Source organism: Saccopteryx bilineata, chromosome 8 (assembly GCF_036850765.1).
Source record: "Saccopteryx bilineata isolate mSacBil1 chromosome 8, mSacBil1_pri_phased_curated, whole genome shotgun sequence".
In the NCBI taxonomy this organism is placed as follows: Eukaryota; Metazoa; Chordata; class Mammalia; order Chiroptera; family Emballonuridae; genus Saccopteryx; species Saccopteryx bilineata.
Genome location: NC_089497.1, coordinates 21,589,992 through 21,608,204, shown reverse-complemented (window position 1 = coordinate 21,608,204; position 18,213 = coordinate 21,589,992). Strand labels below are relative to the sequence as shown.

Genomic DNA, 18,213 nt, shown 5'->3' with positions numbered 1-18,213 from the left:
GGTAAGATGGATGGGGAATAAGAGTGACTAAGTAGGAGAAATGTATGCTTTGTGGTGAATTGTATCTTTTTAATAAAATAGTAGAATTATATAATAGAGTAGTAGGATTCCATAAACATTATGGAAGACAGTACATTGTTAATTGAATGTTTTTCTATAATTTTTGTAAGACATAAATCTGTAAAACTACCGTTATTAATTATATATGTATATATACTTTAGTTAGCCTTTTAGGAACATTGGATAAGCAAAATACTATGTATAAACAATAAATTATTTTCTAATTCTGAGTACTCTAGAATGATGGTCAAAAGAAACATCTTGGCCCATGGCTGGTTGGCTCAGTGGAGGAGTGTTGGCCAAGCGTGTGGAAATCCTGGGTTTGATTTCCAATCAGGGTACACAGGAGAAGTGACTATCTGCTTCTTCACCTCTCCTTCTCCTCTCTCTTTCTGTCTTCCCCTCCTGCAGCCATCACTCAAATGAGCAAGTTGGCCTTGGGTGCTGAGGATGGCTCCAAGCCCTCACCTCAGGCTCTAAAATATCTCAGTTGCGGAGCAACAAAGCAGCTGCCTCAGATGGGCAGAACATCAGTCCCAGATGCAGTTGCTGGGTGGACCCCAGTCGAGATGCATGTAGGAGTCTATCTCTCTGCCTCCCTGCATCTCATTTGCTTCATAAAAAGAAAAAGAAAAACAAACAATTTTTAGATCAATACATTTCATATTCATGTCTTACTAGTTTTAATTTATTTCCTTATAAAAATTTAAATGTTTTGTCATTTAGCAATCATTTAGTTACTCCATCTCAATAAAACCCCCTAACCTTTTAATAGTAAAATTTTTTTAAGCTAACATCGGCATCGCACAAGTCTTTGGAATGCTTTCTTGAAATCTTCATTAAAGATTGTATAAATCAATGGATTTATAAGGGAATTGAGATATCCAAGCCATGTCAAAAAATTTGACATTTCTTCAGAAATTTTACACTCTTCACAGACATTAACAACCAATTCTTTTACAAAAAAAGGAAGCCAACATATTACAAATGCACCCAAAATTAATCCCAGGGTAGTGGCTGCTTTGCGTTCTTTTGTGCCTGAGATCTTTTGCCTTCTCCAAGATTTCTCATGCTTGAATTCAGACCTGAAACTTTTCACTGTGCTATGAATTTTGTCAAAGTCTGTTGATGGATCCGAGAAAGACTTTTCTAGCATGTAGGGTGTGGAGACCAGTCTAGTGCTTTTCTCATCACTGTCCAAAAGGACTTGACCATTCATCTCCTTGACAATCCTACTTGCTTGTCTCTTGTGGTATAATGTCTTTGCTGCTTTATATATTTTGTAGTAGAGGATCAAAATCAATGCCAGTGGGATGTAGAAAGCTCCAAATGTTGTGTAAATCGTGGAAACAATGTGGTTGTGTTTGATGATGCACTCATCATCTCGACTAGTTCCTTGGTGCCTCCAGAACAGAGGAGGCACAGAGATAAAAACAGATATAATCCAAACTACTGTGATCATAATGCCAGCTCGCTTGGGAGTCCTTTTCCTGGAGTATTCAACGGCATCTGTGATTGCCCGATACCGATCCAAAGCTATAGCGGAGAGATGCAAGATGGAGCACGTGCAGCATGTAATGTCAATGCTCAGCCAAATGTCACAGACCACTTGCCCCATAATCCAGCTCTCTCTCACAATATACACAATGCTGAAAGGCATCACCAGGACAGCTACAAGGAAGTCGGTAACAGCCAGGGAGCAAATTAAATAGTTGGCTGGGTGGTGAAGCTTGCGGGTGACAATAATTGCAGCGATCACAAGAGAGTTGATGGTTGTTGTCATCAGCGCCAGCCCAGAGAGGGTGAGAGACACTAGAATCTTGGATGGCATTCTGTCTAATAGTTCTTCTGAGGTCATATTTTGATCAGATGAGTTTAAGAAATCCATCTTTTTAGAAAGATTAATAGAGCTGAAAAAATGAGTACCTGTAACAAAGGAGGGGAGAAACAGTTGAGAGAAGGCTTTTAAAAGATTTTTCTCTTTCTTTCAGGATAATTAAAAAATACGCATAGGTGTATGTTTTCTCAGAATATTCTATGGGTTAAATAAAAATGAGTTGAAACGGCAGATTTTTTTTCTCATTTAATTTAAGAAACCAATGAGAACATAGCAAACAATCACTTTCAAAACATTTTTGAACTCAGAAACATTGATACGTAAAGACACATGCAGCCCCATGTTTATTGCAGCATTGTTCACAGTGGCCAGGACATGGAAACAACCAAAAAGCCCATCAATAGATGACTGGATAAAGAAGATGTGGCACATATACACTATGGAATACTACTCAGCCATAAGAAATGATGACATTAGAACATTTACAGCAAAATGGTGGGATCTTGATAACATGATACGAAGCGAAATAAGTAAATCAGAAAAAAACAGGAACTGTATTATTCCATACGTAGGTGGGACATAATAGTGAAGCTAAGAGACATTGATAAGAGTGTGGTGGTTACGGGGGGGAGGGGGGAATGGGAGAGGGATAAGGGGTGGGAGGGGCACAAAGAAAACAAGATAGAGGGTGACAGAGGACAATCTGACTTTGGGTGGTGGGTATGCAACATAATTGAACGACAAGATAACCTGGACTTGTCATCTTTGAATATATGTATCCTGATTTATTGATGTCACCCCATTAAAAAAATAAAATTATAAAAAAAAAAAAAAAAAAAACATTTTTGAAAAAACAGCTCAAATAAAGCATTTTTATGAGTAATCTAAACTATTTCTTCGTAAAATCTCTACATTATAGAATTGCAATAAAAATGTATATTAATTCTAGCTATGATTTTCTCTTTGTCTGCAGCAGAAAAGTTTAAAAGTACATGTCATTAATATTTATTTGTGCATTATATAAGAAAATATAATTTTAAGGGCAGTATTTAAAATCATAAACAATTTTGTACTTAATTCAAAGTTACATTGAGAACATTATTATTGGATTTATGGAGACTAAAGGAGCTTTTAATGCATTTTATGCCATGATCTAAAGGTTATAAAAAGGAAAATAAACAAAAATAATATATTTTTAGTATCTCTCTAGTATTCCATGATTATTTTATGAAGTTAGAAAAATGTCAGAGTGTTTAGTAGTTTTTGCGGAGAGAAGTAGTTTATTTACTTTAAAATGAAATAAAATTAGTTACAGTCAAATAACTGGACAACACTGTCCATTATTGCAATAACATCTATGACCAAATAACACATTTAACAAAATGAACTTGACCATAAGAAGAGCTCATACTGGCACACAACCTGAAATGGAAATTAATCTTTTTATAAGTCACCATTATAATAATCATGTGATCTGACTTTTGAAAGAAAACCCTCCAAACATGGGTTATTAGTTTTATTAGTCCACACCATTATTTAATTACAAGTCAAATAAAAGCTATTGAAGTGTAATCACATAAGAATAATCATTTTTATAAAATAATTTTTTGCATCTACCCTTCTCTTTTTCTTTAATAATACTTTAGTAGCTACCTAAATCTTAGGAAGAGAGAAAAGATGGAAATCTGAAACTTTATTCTTAGTTATGGCTATATATAATATATATTTATAACTATATATATAACTATCTATAACTTTTCTTAGTTACAACTAATAATAATTGCACCTCCATATTCCTTAAATAATTTTTATTTTATCCATTTTTTTAAATTCAGGACGTTAATGTTAAGATAAATAATTTTTACTTTAAATGGTTATGTTTTATTTGTTGGAACTAATAGAACAATACTTTTAAATACTTGATATTTTTATATCAAGTGTTTTCTATGAAGTGTATGTGTATATTATAAAACATTGGAGCACAGTGTATTTAATATTCTACTTGTATTTTGCTTACCAGTACTGAATTTAAATTTTTTTTTATATTCATTGAAGGTATGTTCTGATGGTTTGTTCCTCAGCAAGTTGAGTGACAGGAGAAATTTGAATTCTTGATTCCCGGAAAATGAGTATTACTGCTATGTGTAATTGAAAAGGAGTTGTATATCTATGTAATAACATATATCAACATTTGTTTATTTTTAAAGGCCAAGTAAGACAATCATAGATAAAGAAGAGAAGCTTAACTATCTGTGAGTCTAAACCAGTGTTTCTGGAATTTAGTTTGCTTCAGAATCACCAGGGGGGGCTTGTTAAGCACAAATGATTAGGTCCCCCTCTCTGGAACAGATCTGCATTTCTAACAAGATCCCAGCTGATGCTGGTATAATTGTCCAGGAAGACGGGTTTGTGGTGGGTAATCAATATGGTTGTTTCTCAGCCATTTAATCCTTTCACTGCTATAGCATCTGTGAGTTCCTCTCCACTGAGAGCAGCTCTGACGTTTCTCATGTGCAACTTGAGAAACTCCAGATTTTCTTTTCTGACAGTTTCCATTTTTGTTGTAGTTTTAGGACAGCTCTTGGGCCTGCTGCTCTAGGTGTCTTTATCCCCTCATTTCTACTCTTTTCAGCCCATTGTGAGAGTTATCCCATATGACCACATTGCCTAAATCAATCTTGGATCATAAGTCATGAGGCATAATGGTGTGCTCATTGGCACCATTGGAACTGTCATGAAAACCCTTGATATGTGCTTTCAATATCAGCGGACCTCACAGTCTTTAGCTATGTTCCCTGGAAACGCTCTTGTGTGGGAGTGGGAGGTCAGTGGTCAATGGTAAAATGCTTACTCCAAAGCCATTTAGACAGACATCTTAGAAACATGGCAGATTTAATTAATTTCTACCTTCTTTCTAATTTTACCCCCATTCTCTCATCATAAAATTTGCACTACATAGTCAATGAAAAGGGCTAAATAAAAAAAAAAAAAAGAAAAGGGCTAAATATTTTCTTAATTGGTTAATTCTTTTGCAACAGTATTTAGTGTTCTCAGAATTTATTTAAAAGTGCTGACATTTTCCATTATAAGCAAAAATAACTTTTCACTTTAATTTGCTGGATAAACAGTTTTGGCACAAAATCCTCTTGAAAAGATAATCCTCAAATTAGATTTTGAATAGAATATTAAAAAAGAGAAGCTAAGAATATTTCTGGGTTTCCATAACAAAAAAGCAGTTCTGTAAGAAAATGGACCAACTTAAATAAGAAAGTGAATTATTTGATAATTCAACTGATTTTTGTAAGCATCACACAATACCATTTAAATTAGGTTCAATAAAATTATGCTTAGTACTAAGAAAGATATCAAAACATGTCATATAAATTCTACTGCAGTTTATAATAATTTTTTTTATTATTAAATGTGAAAAATTAATCTTCTGTGATAGTATGTTGATAGAAACAAAGAAACTAGGAAAACAAATACAACCAATCACAAGGGGGTTTATCTTTTTTGTCTTATTTTCCTTGACACTTACAATGAAAAATTTAATAAATCATGAACCATTATTAATTCAAATGTAACCTCTAATCAGATTTGTTCATTTTTCTTTACTTCTATAGCTCCCATTGTGAGTCCTCATGATGCTAGGGACCACCTCTGAGTTACTGAACTTAAGCTATGTCACACAAGTTTCTCCTACTCTTAGAACATAGATTGCATTCTGTATTTTGAATATCTTCAGTGGCTAATAGTCAAGATTACTCTTTAAGTAGAGCCTGCAATCCCATTAGTTATATATAGCCTTTTTGATAATAACACTCAGAGAAAAAGTTTTCAGGATTTACTCAGCATGAATATTTGCCATTTTATTGATCTAACTACATGATACATTTGACTCTTCTGCTTTACAGACAGGCGAAAAAAAACTAATGTTGATTTATATTTTCCATTCAGGTTAAACTATAAATTCCTACTTTAATTTACTTTAGATTATAAAGAATTGAAGTGGGGTCACACACACATAGTTTTACACATTGTAAAAAGGCAAGAAAGTAACATTTAATTCTATCAAGACCTTATGAGAACCTACAATGTTGGCTGCATGTATTAGAATAATAATACTTGTTTTTTTAAGTGTTTACTTCTCCAAGGACTATGTTAACTGCAATATATACTTAATTATCAGTACGAATCTATAAGGCAGGCACAGTGATTTTCTCCCATTTCATAGATAAGAAAACTAAAGGGCAAAGATTTTATGAACTTCTCTACAATAACAATATAACGGACAGATAGAACAAACCCATCCAGTTAATCACCATTTTACTGTCTGTGAGAGATTTGTTACTTTACTTAATAACTCTGTTCCAGTATCGAGGACTATAAAGTAACTATTTTTTCAGATTATGTTACAGAATAAGAATTATGTTCAAATCAAGGCAAGTATCCAACAGAATGAACTGTTTATTTTTTAAATCATTTTTTTATTTTTTCATTTATAGTTGACATATATTAGTTTCAGGTGTACACCGCAGTGATTACTAAATGATCATCCCCATAAATTTCATACTCACCTGGCACCATAAAGAGTTATAATATTATTGACTCTGTTCCCTATGCTGTACTTTATTTTCCCATGGCTATTTGGTAACAACCAACTTGTACTTCTTAATCCCTTCACCTTTTCACCCATTCCCCCAACCTCCTCTCCCATCTGGCAAATGAAAACATGTTCTCTGTATCTGTAAGTCCGTTTCTTTATTTTATTTTAGATTTAATCATTTTATTTTATTTTATTTTTTAATTAAATTTATTGGGATGACCCTGGTTAATATAATTCTACGGGTCTCAGGTATACAATTCTGTGATACTATATATTATCTGTATATTATACTGTGTGTTCATCACCCCAAGTCTCTTTCCACCACCATTTATACCTCCTTTACCCTCTCCTACCTCCCCCCACCCTTCCCATTTTGTAATCCCCATACTCTTTGTTTATGTCTATGAGTTGTTTTTTTCCTTTGCTTAATATTTTCACCTTTTTCACCCAGCCTCCAACTGTCAGTCTGGTCTCTGTATCTGTGAGACTGTTTCTATTTTGTTTGTTTATTTATTTTTATTAGATTCCATATATAACTGAAATCATACGGCATTTGTCGTTTTCTGATTGGCTTATTTCACTTAGCATAATACTCTTCAGGTCCATCTATGCTGTCACAAATGTAATATCTTGTGTTTTTTTTTTTAATAGCTGACTAGTATTCCATTTGTGTAAATGTACCACAGCTCTTTAGCCACTCTTTTACTGATGGGCATCAGTTGTTAGTAGATATGCATTTATTGCCATTTTATTGTTCATATTTTTATATTTCTCCCCTTTCTTCTTCTTCTTAAAGAAGACCCTTTAACATTATACTGGCTTAGGTGGTGATACACTTCTTTAGCTTTTTCTTGTCTGGAGCATCTTTATATGTCCTTTGATTCTAAATAATAACTGCTGGGTACTGGGTAGAGTAATCTTGGTAAAATAATCTTGCTTTTCATAATTTTGAATATGTCTTTCCAATCCTTTATGGCCTGCCTGATTTCTGTTGAGAAATCAGTTGACAATTTTATGAGAGCTCCCTTGTAGTTAACTACCTGTTTTTCTTTTGCTACTTTTAAGATTCTCTCTTTGTCTTTAACCTTTTACATTTTAATTATGATATGTCTTGGTGTGGGCCTCTTTGAGTTCATCTTGTTGGGGACTCTGTGCTTCCTGGACTTATATGTCTATTTTCTTCACCAAGTTAGGGAAGTTTTCTGTCATTTTTCTCAAATAGGTTTTCAAATGTCTTGCTCTCTTTCTTTTCCTCTGGGCATCCCCATGCTGCGAATGTTGGTACTCTTTAAGTTGTCTGGAGGCTCCTTACATTATCTTATTATTTATTTATCTTTGTTGTTCTGATTAGGTGTTTTCTGCTTCCTTATATTTCAAATTGCTGATTTGATTCTTGATGTGCTGTACTGTTGATTCTCTGTAAATTATTCTTCACTTCAGTTAATGTATTTTTTCACTTTTGACTATTTTTTTTAAATTTTATTTATTCATTTTTAGAGAGGAGAGAGACAGAGAGAGAGAAGGGGGGAGGAGCTGGAAGCATCAACTCCCATATGTGCCTTGACCAGGGAAGCCCAGTGTTTTGAACCGGCGATCTCAGCACTTCCAGGTCGACGCTTTATCCACGGCACCACCACAGGTCAGGCTTTGACTATTTTTAATAATGGTTTGTATGTCCTTTAACAAGCTGTTGAAGTTCTTTGAGCATCCTTATAACCACTGAACGCTGTCTCTGGTAGTTTGTTTGCCTCCATTACACTTATTTATTTTTTAAATAATTAAAAAAATATTTTAAGAGAGAGAGAGCGAGAGAGAAAGAGAAATATCGATTTTCTGTTCCCTTTATTTACACATCCATTGGTTGATTCTTGCATGTGCCCCGACTGGGGATCAATCCTGTAACCTTGGTGAAAGGAGTCGATGCTTGAACTAACTGAGCTAACCAGCCAGGATGGGCTTCATTTAGTTCTTTTTCTAGAGATTTCTCCTGTTCTTTTATTTAAGAACTCTTTTTTTTGTGGCACTTTGGTTTCTTCCCCATGTTTCTATGTATTAGGTAGAGCTGCTACATCTCCTGAACTTGGTAGAATGGCCTTGTGTAGATGTCCTTTAGGGTCCAGTGGTGCAGTCTCCCCAGGCCCCTGAGCTGGTCACTCCAGGTGCAATCATGTGTGGGCTGTGTGCACTGTCTGTGGTAGCTGAGCCTTGATTGCTGTTAGTGTCATTGGGAGAGACTGACCTCCAGGCCAGTTGGCTGCAAGGACCAGCTGCAACTATTGTGGAGGAGCTGCTGGGCAGGTATTGCTTCGGTGGGGCTTTGGTTCTCACTGAGTCTTCCCCTTGAGTGTGTTGTTTGTGGAGGTGGTAGGGTTGTAATCCAGCATGGTCAGAGGCTGTCCACTGGATGCACTGGCTCTGAGGCTTCTTGGCATGTTCAAGGTCAGCCACTGCCTGTGTTCTGCCTGGGACTACTTGGAAAGAGCTATATAGCAATCTGCAGAGAACTCACATGTTCTGGGCTTGGAGGTGCTCAGGATAGGCCAAACTATGAACCAAAGCCTGCAGTTACTAGTGCCAGAACAAGGGATGCTGAACAAGAGGTATGGGATTTGCAGAGGCCAGATGCTGCTTGTTGGAGAGATTTTAAGAAAGTCTAAAGCGTGAGGCAAGAGAGGCCATTTGTATGAAAAACCCACTGGAAATTACTTGAGTGGGCCTACAAGTTGTGTGAGATGGGGTCTCAAGGAATCACCAGAGTGGGAGAAAGTGTGTGAGCAAGGTTGTTGGATACTCAATTATTGTGCCTGCTTGCTGGCTCTGTGGAGAGGGTCTCAGAAAAGGAATGTGGCTTCTGCAAGACAATTCAGTTCCTCCAAATGTGTTCCTGGTTCCTTCCAAGCCGCTGCCTCAGCTCTGGAGCTCCGAGGGAGTGGGTCTGCTTAAGTGCAAGCAGCGACCTTTCAGAGGAACTGCTTGGGACTCCAGTAGCCTCTGTCTTCTTTTGCCTCATTGGCTTTTACAGTCAGAAGTTGTGGGGACTTCTTCTCCTGGCTTTGGGTTGGGAGGTCTCGTATAAAGTTGGCATCCCTTACTCCTCGGGGGTGGGGGGTGATGTACGCAGCTAAGGTATCCCACCTACTAAGTTTTAACAGTCACAACTGCATATGGAACCAGCCTGTCCAAGTCTTGCCTCTCCTACCCTATTCAGCCAGATTTTAAGTGTTTCTGAATGACTGTTGTTCTGTAGTTCAGCTACAATTTTGGTATGGATGTGAAGTATTCATTTCTTTCTGGGAATGTTTAAGATAATGACCAGGTCTAAATGTGTAAATTGATGTACAAACTGTAATTGTAAAAATGTATTCATAGTGTTCCCCCCCAAATTTTTTTTACTAACTTATTGTGAGGTGTACCTCTGTTTATAATTCTTTGTTCCCATTTATTTCTTTAAGAACTATTTTAGTGAGTGCTACTTATGTGCTGATTAATCTGCTAGGTATAAAAAAAAATCACCCCAACCCCACAAAACAAGCAAACAAACCTATTGCCAAACAAAACAGCAAAATAACACATTGCTTTTGTCTTTAAGATACCAATATGTTTATGAAACAGCTAAACACGTACCTAAAATACAGTCATACAATGTAATAAAGGCATTATAGAGATATGTATAACGTGTCTTAGAAATACTGGTGAGAGAGAATTAATCATACTATGGTGAAACAGTGAAAGCTTTTCCAGGTAGAAGAGAAAGTATGGGCAAGAGAAGAGGCATAAAGAGGCAGGATTGCACTCAGATACACGAAGTAAGTGTCCGATGTGAGTACTGCAAAGGCACACCAACACCCAAGTTTGAGGTGAGCAATGAAAGTTTACTAGGAAGACAATGAAGGGCTTGACATGCTATCAAAAGTACACTAGATCTTTTCTTTTTCCTCAGGCAAAAGAGCAGTCTTTAAAATGTTTAAGAATGTAAGTAAAAGGAGAGGATCTGGGTTTTGGCAGAGTGAGCTGTGCAGGTAGATTGATACGGCTTGAAGAGAGTGGTGTGCTTGCTCTAGGGAGGAAGCATAAGCAAAGAAATCACAGAGAACTCTTAAGGATGTAGCTAAAATTAGAACCTTAGAAAGGTCATTGGCATAAAATTGATCTAAGTTTTGTTACTTTCCATCAGTGTTCTAAAATTAGGGATTCGAACCAAGAGACAAAGATAATTGAACTGATTCAGGATTAAATGAGGAATTGGGGTCAAAGATAAGAGAAAATGTTGTTGGCAATGCTGGGTCAATGGTAGTTTCAGAAAGGAACAGATCAGAGAGGAAAATTCAATGAGGAAACAGGCCAGGGTTGGGTAAATCAAGGTCTTGATGAGGTAAAGAATGGGCATAATGTAGGCTCAGGTAATGTTCAAGGATGGAAAGAGAGAGAGAGAGAGAGAGAGAGAGAGAGAGAGAGAGAGAGAGATTGCAGTTATGTTTAGGGCCTGGGATTGCAGAGTTTTAAAGTTATGAAGTGATTCAAGGGCTAGTGTATGAAAATGTCAAGAATTTCTCTAACTCCTTCAGGCCAGTGAAGACTTGCTTGGAGAGAGCAATGTGGCTCATCACAAAGGCTTTATGGCACTTCTAAAGTCAAAGGAGCATTGTTCACTTTCCATGTATATATATATACATTTTCTTTATTTTATCATTGACTGCTGAATCTAATCCTTAATTCTCTTGAACTCTGATTCTTGAGATATCCTACTAAGATTTGTTAACTCAACTACCTTTTTGGCTTTGTATACCCATTCTTTCCTGTCTGATCTTCCTTCAACTCTGCCCATATCCAATTTAGGTGTTGTGACTGTCATTTCCAAATGTCTAACCTAGTCCTCTTCTCACCTTTCAGATTACTATTCTCTGGGATTGTCCACTGGCTGCAACAATTTCTATTTCTCTCGTACTTAAAAAATATTCACCCACTCTTTTGGACACGTGAAACTCATTCAATCATGGCACAGTCTCAGAATCCATAATTTTGTGTTTTGCATGAGATTAAGAAGCAAATGAGGCATGTTGAGGCTGCAGTGCCTCTTAATTCAAAGACCTGTGAACTATAAAATAACAAGTTATCTGTTCTCCAGTTCCCAACATATAATAATCAGTGAGAGTCAGGTTAATTGAGATAGACATCTCCTCTTCAAAGGATGAGAAAAATAGAGGCACATATTGGCCACTGATCTGAATTCACCCAGACAAATGTCAGAATGGTCTATTTGGTAGGTTAGAAATGCCCCTTCCTAAAGGCTGACTTCTGTTCCCTTATTCATTTGTGCAATCCATTGTACTCTTTGGTTCTTGAAGCCTCTCTCTGGGCTCTTGACCCTGATCTCAGAGAAGTCCTATTATTTCTATGAGAAATAATCTGGATTTACAGCTAAATTGACTTTTTCGGCCTTTTTTTCTGCCTATAGAAAATGTTTTTATTTTGAACTGTGTCTTTCCCCTTTGATCCATGTTAGAAAATTCTCTTAAAAGCTCCATGTTTCCCTATGAACCTGATTGGATGTTACAGTATGCCCCCAAATATTACCTGCATAAGTTATCTAGACAGACTTCTGTCTACCTTGCACAGAATATTAGGGCTATGGGGTGATAACCCTTCAGATTCTTAGAAGACACTTTACTTGGCACTCTCTTAAACATTTTTGAAATCTTAATAAAGAATTTTACAGCCATATTCTTAATCTGTTCTTTACCCTCAAGCCATCTTTGCTTTGAAAGTCTTTGTTCTCTTCCCAGATCAGTGATGAGAAATAGCTTTGTTTTCCTGTCTAGCAAATCCTATATATTTCTTCTAAATTAGGCTTGCAAACTTTAATTCTTCCCTTTCCACACCTTATTATATACGGCTAGAAAAAAAAATATATATTCTATTGTAGGGCAAATGTAAGGAATTCTATTTCCCAGAATCCCTTTCTCTAAAGATTCTGGATTTAGTTGGATAACGAGGAATTCCCACACTATGTGAGAGGCAGAAAAGGAGGAGAGTTGATGACCCTCAGAATATGGTTGCAGATAGATGCCCGGGCAGACACTGACAGAAGCTTCTATGTGCTTTTGGAAAATTTCTCAGATTTTTTTTTTTTTTTTTTTTTATTTTTTATTTTTCTGAAGCTGGAAACCGGGAGAGACAGTCAGACAGACTCCCGCATGCGCCCGACCGGGATCTACCCGGCACGCCCACCAGGGGCGACGCTCTGCCCACCAGGGGGCGATGCTCTGCCCCTCTGGGGCGTCGCTCTGCCGCGACCAGAGCCACTCTAGCGCCTGAGGCAGAGGCCAAGAAGCCATCCCCAGGGCCCGGGCCCAGGCCATCTTTGCTTCAATGGAGCCTTGGCTGCGGGAGGGGAAGAGAGAGACAGAGAGGAAGGAGGGGGGGAATGGAGAAGCAAGTGGGCGCTTCTCCTATGTGCCCTGGCTGGGAATCGAACCCGGGTCCCCTGCGCGACAGGCCGATGCTCTACCGCTGAGCCAACCGGCCAGGGCCTCAGATATTTTTTATTTATTTATTTATTCATTAGAGAGAGGAAAGAAAGAGTGAGAGAAAGGGGGAGGAGCAGGAAGCATCAACTCCCATCTGTGCCTTGACCAGGCAAGCCCAGGGTTTTGAACCGGCAACCTCAGCGTTTCCAGGTTGACGCTTTATCCACTGCGCCACCACAGGTCAGGCTTCTCAGATACTTTTTTTTTTTTTTCTGAAGCTGGAAACAGGGAGAGACAGTCAGACAGATTCCTGCATGCTCCCGACCGGGATCCACCCGGCACGCCCACCATGGGGCGATGCTCTGCCCATCCTGGGCGTCGCCATGTTGTGACCAGAGCTACTCTAGCGCCTGGGGCAGAGGCCACAGAGCCATCCCCAGCGCCCGGGCCATCTTTGCTCCAATGGAGCCTTGGCTGCGGGAGGGGAAGAGAGAGACAGAGAGGAAGGAGAGGGGGTGGAGAAGCAAATGGGCGCTTCTCCTATGTGCCCTGGCCGGGAATCGAACCCGGGTCCTCCACACACTAGGCCGACCCTCTACCGCTGAGCCAACTGGCCAGGGCTTCTCAGATACTTTTGAGAACTGCAGTATAGGAGAGAACTACAGGGATGCCTTTGAGAACAAGTCTCTTCAGGCTTTAGTTTGTGATGCTTCAGTGTCTGCTTCCTTAACTTTAGGCAACAACTGGAGTTTGACTTTAAGTTAAATATTTACTTTCCGGACCTTGTTTTCCTAACTTTTCCAGCACTAATGTAAACTTTAATATCTTCATTAAATACCTTCATTCCAGGAATATTTTGGATGACGATTACCCTGACCAGTTCCCTAGATGGATACATGGAGACACATTGCTAAGTAGGAATTGGAAATTAATAACCAAAGAAGCTATAACCAAATTTCAAAACTATTTAGCAAAATTTTCATTAAAATCATTACTTCAATCAGCTTTAAGCATTAAAGCATAACTAACATGAACCACATTTTATAAATATTTAGAAAGATCAGAGTGCATTAAATAAAATTCACACTTAGCTTGAATGATTGATTCTGGTTATTGTTTTCAAGAGACAGGTGCAGAATTATCTGCTACAGTTGGGAAAATAATAAATCACCACAGTGAAAATCTTAGGAAAAACTGCAGTACATTCAATGAGCACTGAAACTATTTATAGAAGCTCTTGCTATGGAAAAAGATGCAAATACATGTGCATAAACTCAGCAGAGCATTCTGTACTAGTTCCTCCGACTGTGGCTGATACCAAAAGAGCGATGAAACAGAGCACTTGTGAGGCAGAGGTGGGATGGGGGTGTGTGTGTGGGAAGAATGGGGTTGGGAAGGAAGTAGGAACTGATATTCATGCCTGAGACTGAGATTTCAGTTCATTGAGTATTGTGAATGAAACCCACAATGCTCGAGTTGAAAAGAACTAAAGCCTGTATTCCCCATTTGCTAGTGTGGGCTCAGGAAAGACATTTTAATTTTCAAAGACTCAGCTTCATTATCTGTAATGTGAAAACAATAAGAATCAAACCTTATAAATTGTTGCTAAACATTAAATATAAAACCCTTAGGTGCCTGGCACCTAATAAACTCAATATTTATATTTGTCATCGGAAATATGGAGCTAGCAATCTCTACCTTTAGGATTATCATAATAGGTCTAACAGGGTAAAAAGTGTTACTTTTATTTTTACTTCAGTCAACATTTCATAGTTCTGTCATTGTCTAATACAGTGGTCCTCAACCCCTGGGCCGCGGACCGGTACCGGGCCGTGGGCCATTTGGTACCGGCCCACAGAGAAAGAATAAATAACTTACATTATTTCTGTTTTATTTATATTTAAGTCTGAACGATGTTTTATTTTTTAAAAATGACCAGATTCCCTCTGTTACATCTGTCTAAGACTCACTCTTTTTTTTTTTTTTTTTGTATTTTTCTGAAGCTAGAAATGGGAAGAGACAGTCAGACAGACTCCCGCATGCGCCCGACCAGGATCCACCCGGCACGCCCACCAGGGGGCGATGCTCTGCCCCTCCAGGGCGTCGCTCTGTTGCGACCAGAGCCACTCTAGCGCCTGGGGCAGAGGCCAAGGAGCCATCCCCAGCGCCCGGGTCATCTTTGCTCCAATGGAGCCTCAGCTGCGGGAGGGGAAGAGAGAGACAGAGAGGAAGAAGAGGGGGAGGGGTGGAGAAGCAGATGAGCGCTTCTCCTGTGTGCCCTGGCCGGGAATCGAACCTGGGACTTCTGCACGCCAGGCCGACGCTCTACCACTGAGCCAACCGGCCAGGGCTAAGACTCACTCTTGACGCTTGCCTCATAAGTATGACAATTATATTTAAAAATACCACAGTTTTTACGCTGATTGCATAATTTTATTTTGTGCATTTATCCGACCAGCCCTAAAGGCCGGTCCGTGAAAATATTTTCTGACATTAAACTGGTCTGTGGCCCAAAAAATGTTGGGGACCACTGGTCTAATACCAAGTGTTCTAAATCCTCTATAAGAAGATAGTGGGATGAAACAACATACAATAACCACAACTGAGGACATACATATTCTCTCAATATTTGAATTAAAACAGAGGACAGGTAATATGTTAGCAAGTTAGAGATGGAAATTTTGAAAGAACATGTTCATGATCTTTCATTGTTCTTTTCTAAGACTTCTCTTGAGTATTCAGTAAGACAATTTATTTATTTATTTTTATTTTTTTTTATTTTTCTGAAGCTGGAAACAGGGAGAGACAGTCAGACAGACTCCCGCATGCGCCCGACTGGGATCCACCCGGCATGCCCACCAGGGACGACGCTCTGCCCACCAGGGAGCGATGCTCTGCCCATCCTGGGCTTCCCTATGTTGCGACCAGAGCCACTCTAGTGCCTGAGGTAGAGGCCACAGAGCCATCCCCAGCACCCGGGCCATCTTTGCTCCAATGGAGCCTTGGCTGCAGGAGGGGAAGAGAGAGACAGAGAGGAAGGCACGGTGGAGCGGTGGAGAAGCAAATGGGCGCTTCTCCTGTGTGCCCTGACCGGGAATTGAACCCGGGTCCTTCGCACGCTAGGCCGACGCTCTACCGCTGAGCCAACTGGCCAGGGCCTCAGTAAGACAAATTGTTCATTCCATAATGACATTAAATATAATTAACACCAGGAACTAAAGATTCTGAAAATTACTTTTACTGGAAAAGTACTAAAAATATGAAATTTACGTATAAGCTAGAAGTAAAAATATTTTTCAAAACTTATTTCTAAGGGATGAAAATAGATATTTTATGAAAATGGAAACAAACAAACAGAAAGAACTAGGGTAGCAATACATTTACCAGATAAAATAGACTTTAAAGCAAAGGCTATAACAAGAGACAAAAAAGGACCCAGCAATACCACTTCTGGGTATTTATCCAAAAATTTCCAAAACACTAATTCAAAAAGACATATACATCCATATGTTCATTGCAACATTATTTACAATAACCAAGATATAGAAGGGACCTAAATGTCCATCTAGAGATGAATGAATAAAGAAAAAGTGGTACCTATTTAAAGTGGAATATTACTCAGACATAAAAATGCATACCATTTCACCATCTGCAACAACTTGAATGGACTTGTTAAGTGAAATAAATCAGATAGAGAAGGACAATACCACATGGTTGCACTGATGTGGGAAATTTTAAAAAATGAAATCAATGAATATCAAAACAAAACAAAATAACTCATTTTAGATACAGAAAGCATTTGGATGGCTGCCAGATGGGAGGGGTTTGGAGGATGGGAGAAGAAGGGGAAGAGATTAAGAAGTGCAAAGTGTTAGCTACAGAACATGATAGAGTTGTAAAGTATAACCTGGGGAGTGTAGTTAACAATATGTAATAACAATAATTAACCATAACTATGCATGGTGTCCTATGGGTACTAGATTTATCAGGGTGATCAGTTGGTAAGTTACCTAATGTCGAATCACTATGTTGTTGTTCATTGGCAACAAATATAATATTGTATGTCAACTGTAACTGAAAAGTTAAAATAAAAATTATTTTAAAAATTCTAAAGTTAGTATTAATAATCTGATAAATATATTAATTTAGACCTTTAATTTCTTATTCTTAATCCAAAATAAAATATTAGATACTCTATCTCAAAATTTATAGATACAATAACCAAGTTTACCTAACCATAAATAGAAATATCATGATGAATTATTTAAAAAAATAATCACATGCTTAGGATGTGTTAAAATTCACTGAATACTATATTGTGAGGTTAAAAGATGTTTAATTTTATTGATGGTACATGATGAAACAACTTCTATTTTTTTTGATGCATAATAACTAATAAACCAAGCTAAGCTGTCAAGGTTTAAACAATTTCAAGTATGACAATTTCTCCTTCCTTCTCTCTCTCTCTCTCTCTCTCTCTCTCTCTCTCTCTCCATTTTAACCAGAACTTGAAAGGCATTGGAGTGATACTTACATTTTATGCAAATGTAATTAATGGAATGAAAGCTATTTCCCTTGAACATGATGTATGCTCTTCTACTTTATTCTATGTCCTTTTGTAAAATTAGAAACATTTTTCTTCCTCTTCTTTCATTTTTTAATCCATGTTCTTTCTTTTAACCCTCTGATTTAAGCTTTATAAAGTACATATTTACATCTCTGGTAAGTTTGGTAAGCACCAACTGATTAGTTGAGTATTGTAAATAAAACAAATGGTTAATATTGACATTTGTTTAGCACTCTGGTTGGTAGAGCTGGTATACAAAGCAGTAGTCTAGTAACATAGTGTGAGTGTTTAATAGCTGTCAGATAAAATTGTGTCATTTATTTGTCATCTTCAACTAATGCTATTACAGAATATTCAGTACTGAACAGAAAGCAGATGTTATATAACCATTATTTAGAGCTCTGGTCTTCCAGTCTGCTGGTTAATCAATACTAATACCTAAAAGATAAAAAACTTAACTTTTAACTTGGTTAAAACAATCAGTGCTTGACTGAGACATATTTAGTCTAACTATAGACTGGTTTCACATAAATACAAAATATTAAATAGCTATGGTTTTAAATAAGATGAATATTTTCTATTTTTATTTCATTTGATTGGCTTTATTTAATGCTGTAGAATAGTGGTTCCCAACCTTTTTTGGGCCACGGACCAGTTTAATGTCAAAAAATATTTT

At 37.7% G+C, this 18,213-nt stretch overlaps 1 protein-coding gene across 1 annotated transcript in view; it reads right to left on the bottom strand.

The window, feature by feature from the left end:
* Positions 1 to 850: 850 nt before the first annotated feature.
* HTR1F (5-hydroxytryptamine receptor 1F) overlaps positions 851 to 18,213 on the bottom strand; it is a 105,390-nt gene continuing 88,027 nt past the window's right edge. The window contains exon 3 of the mRNA XM_066241354.1: positions 851 to 1,986. Coding sequence (XP_066097451.1) covers positions 851 to 1,948 — 1,098 coding nt within the window. The 5' untranslated portion in view covers positions 1,949 to 1,986. The remainder of the gene's footprint in view (positions 1,987 to 18,213) is intronic.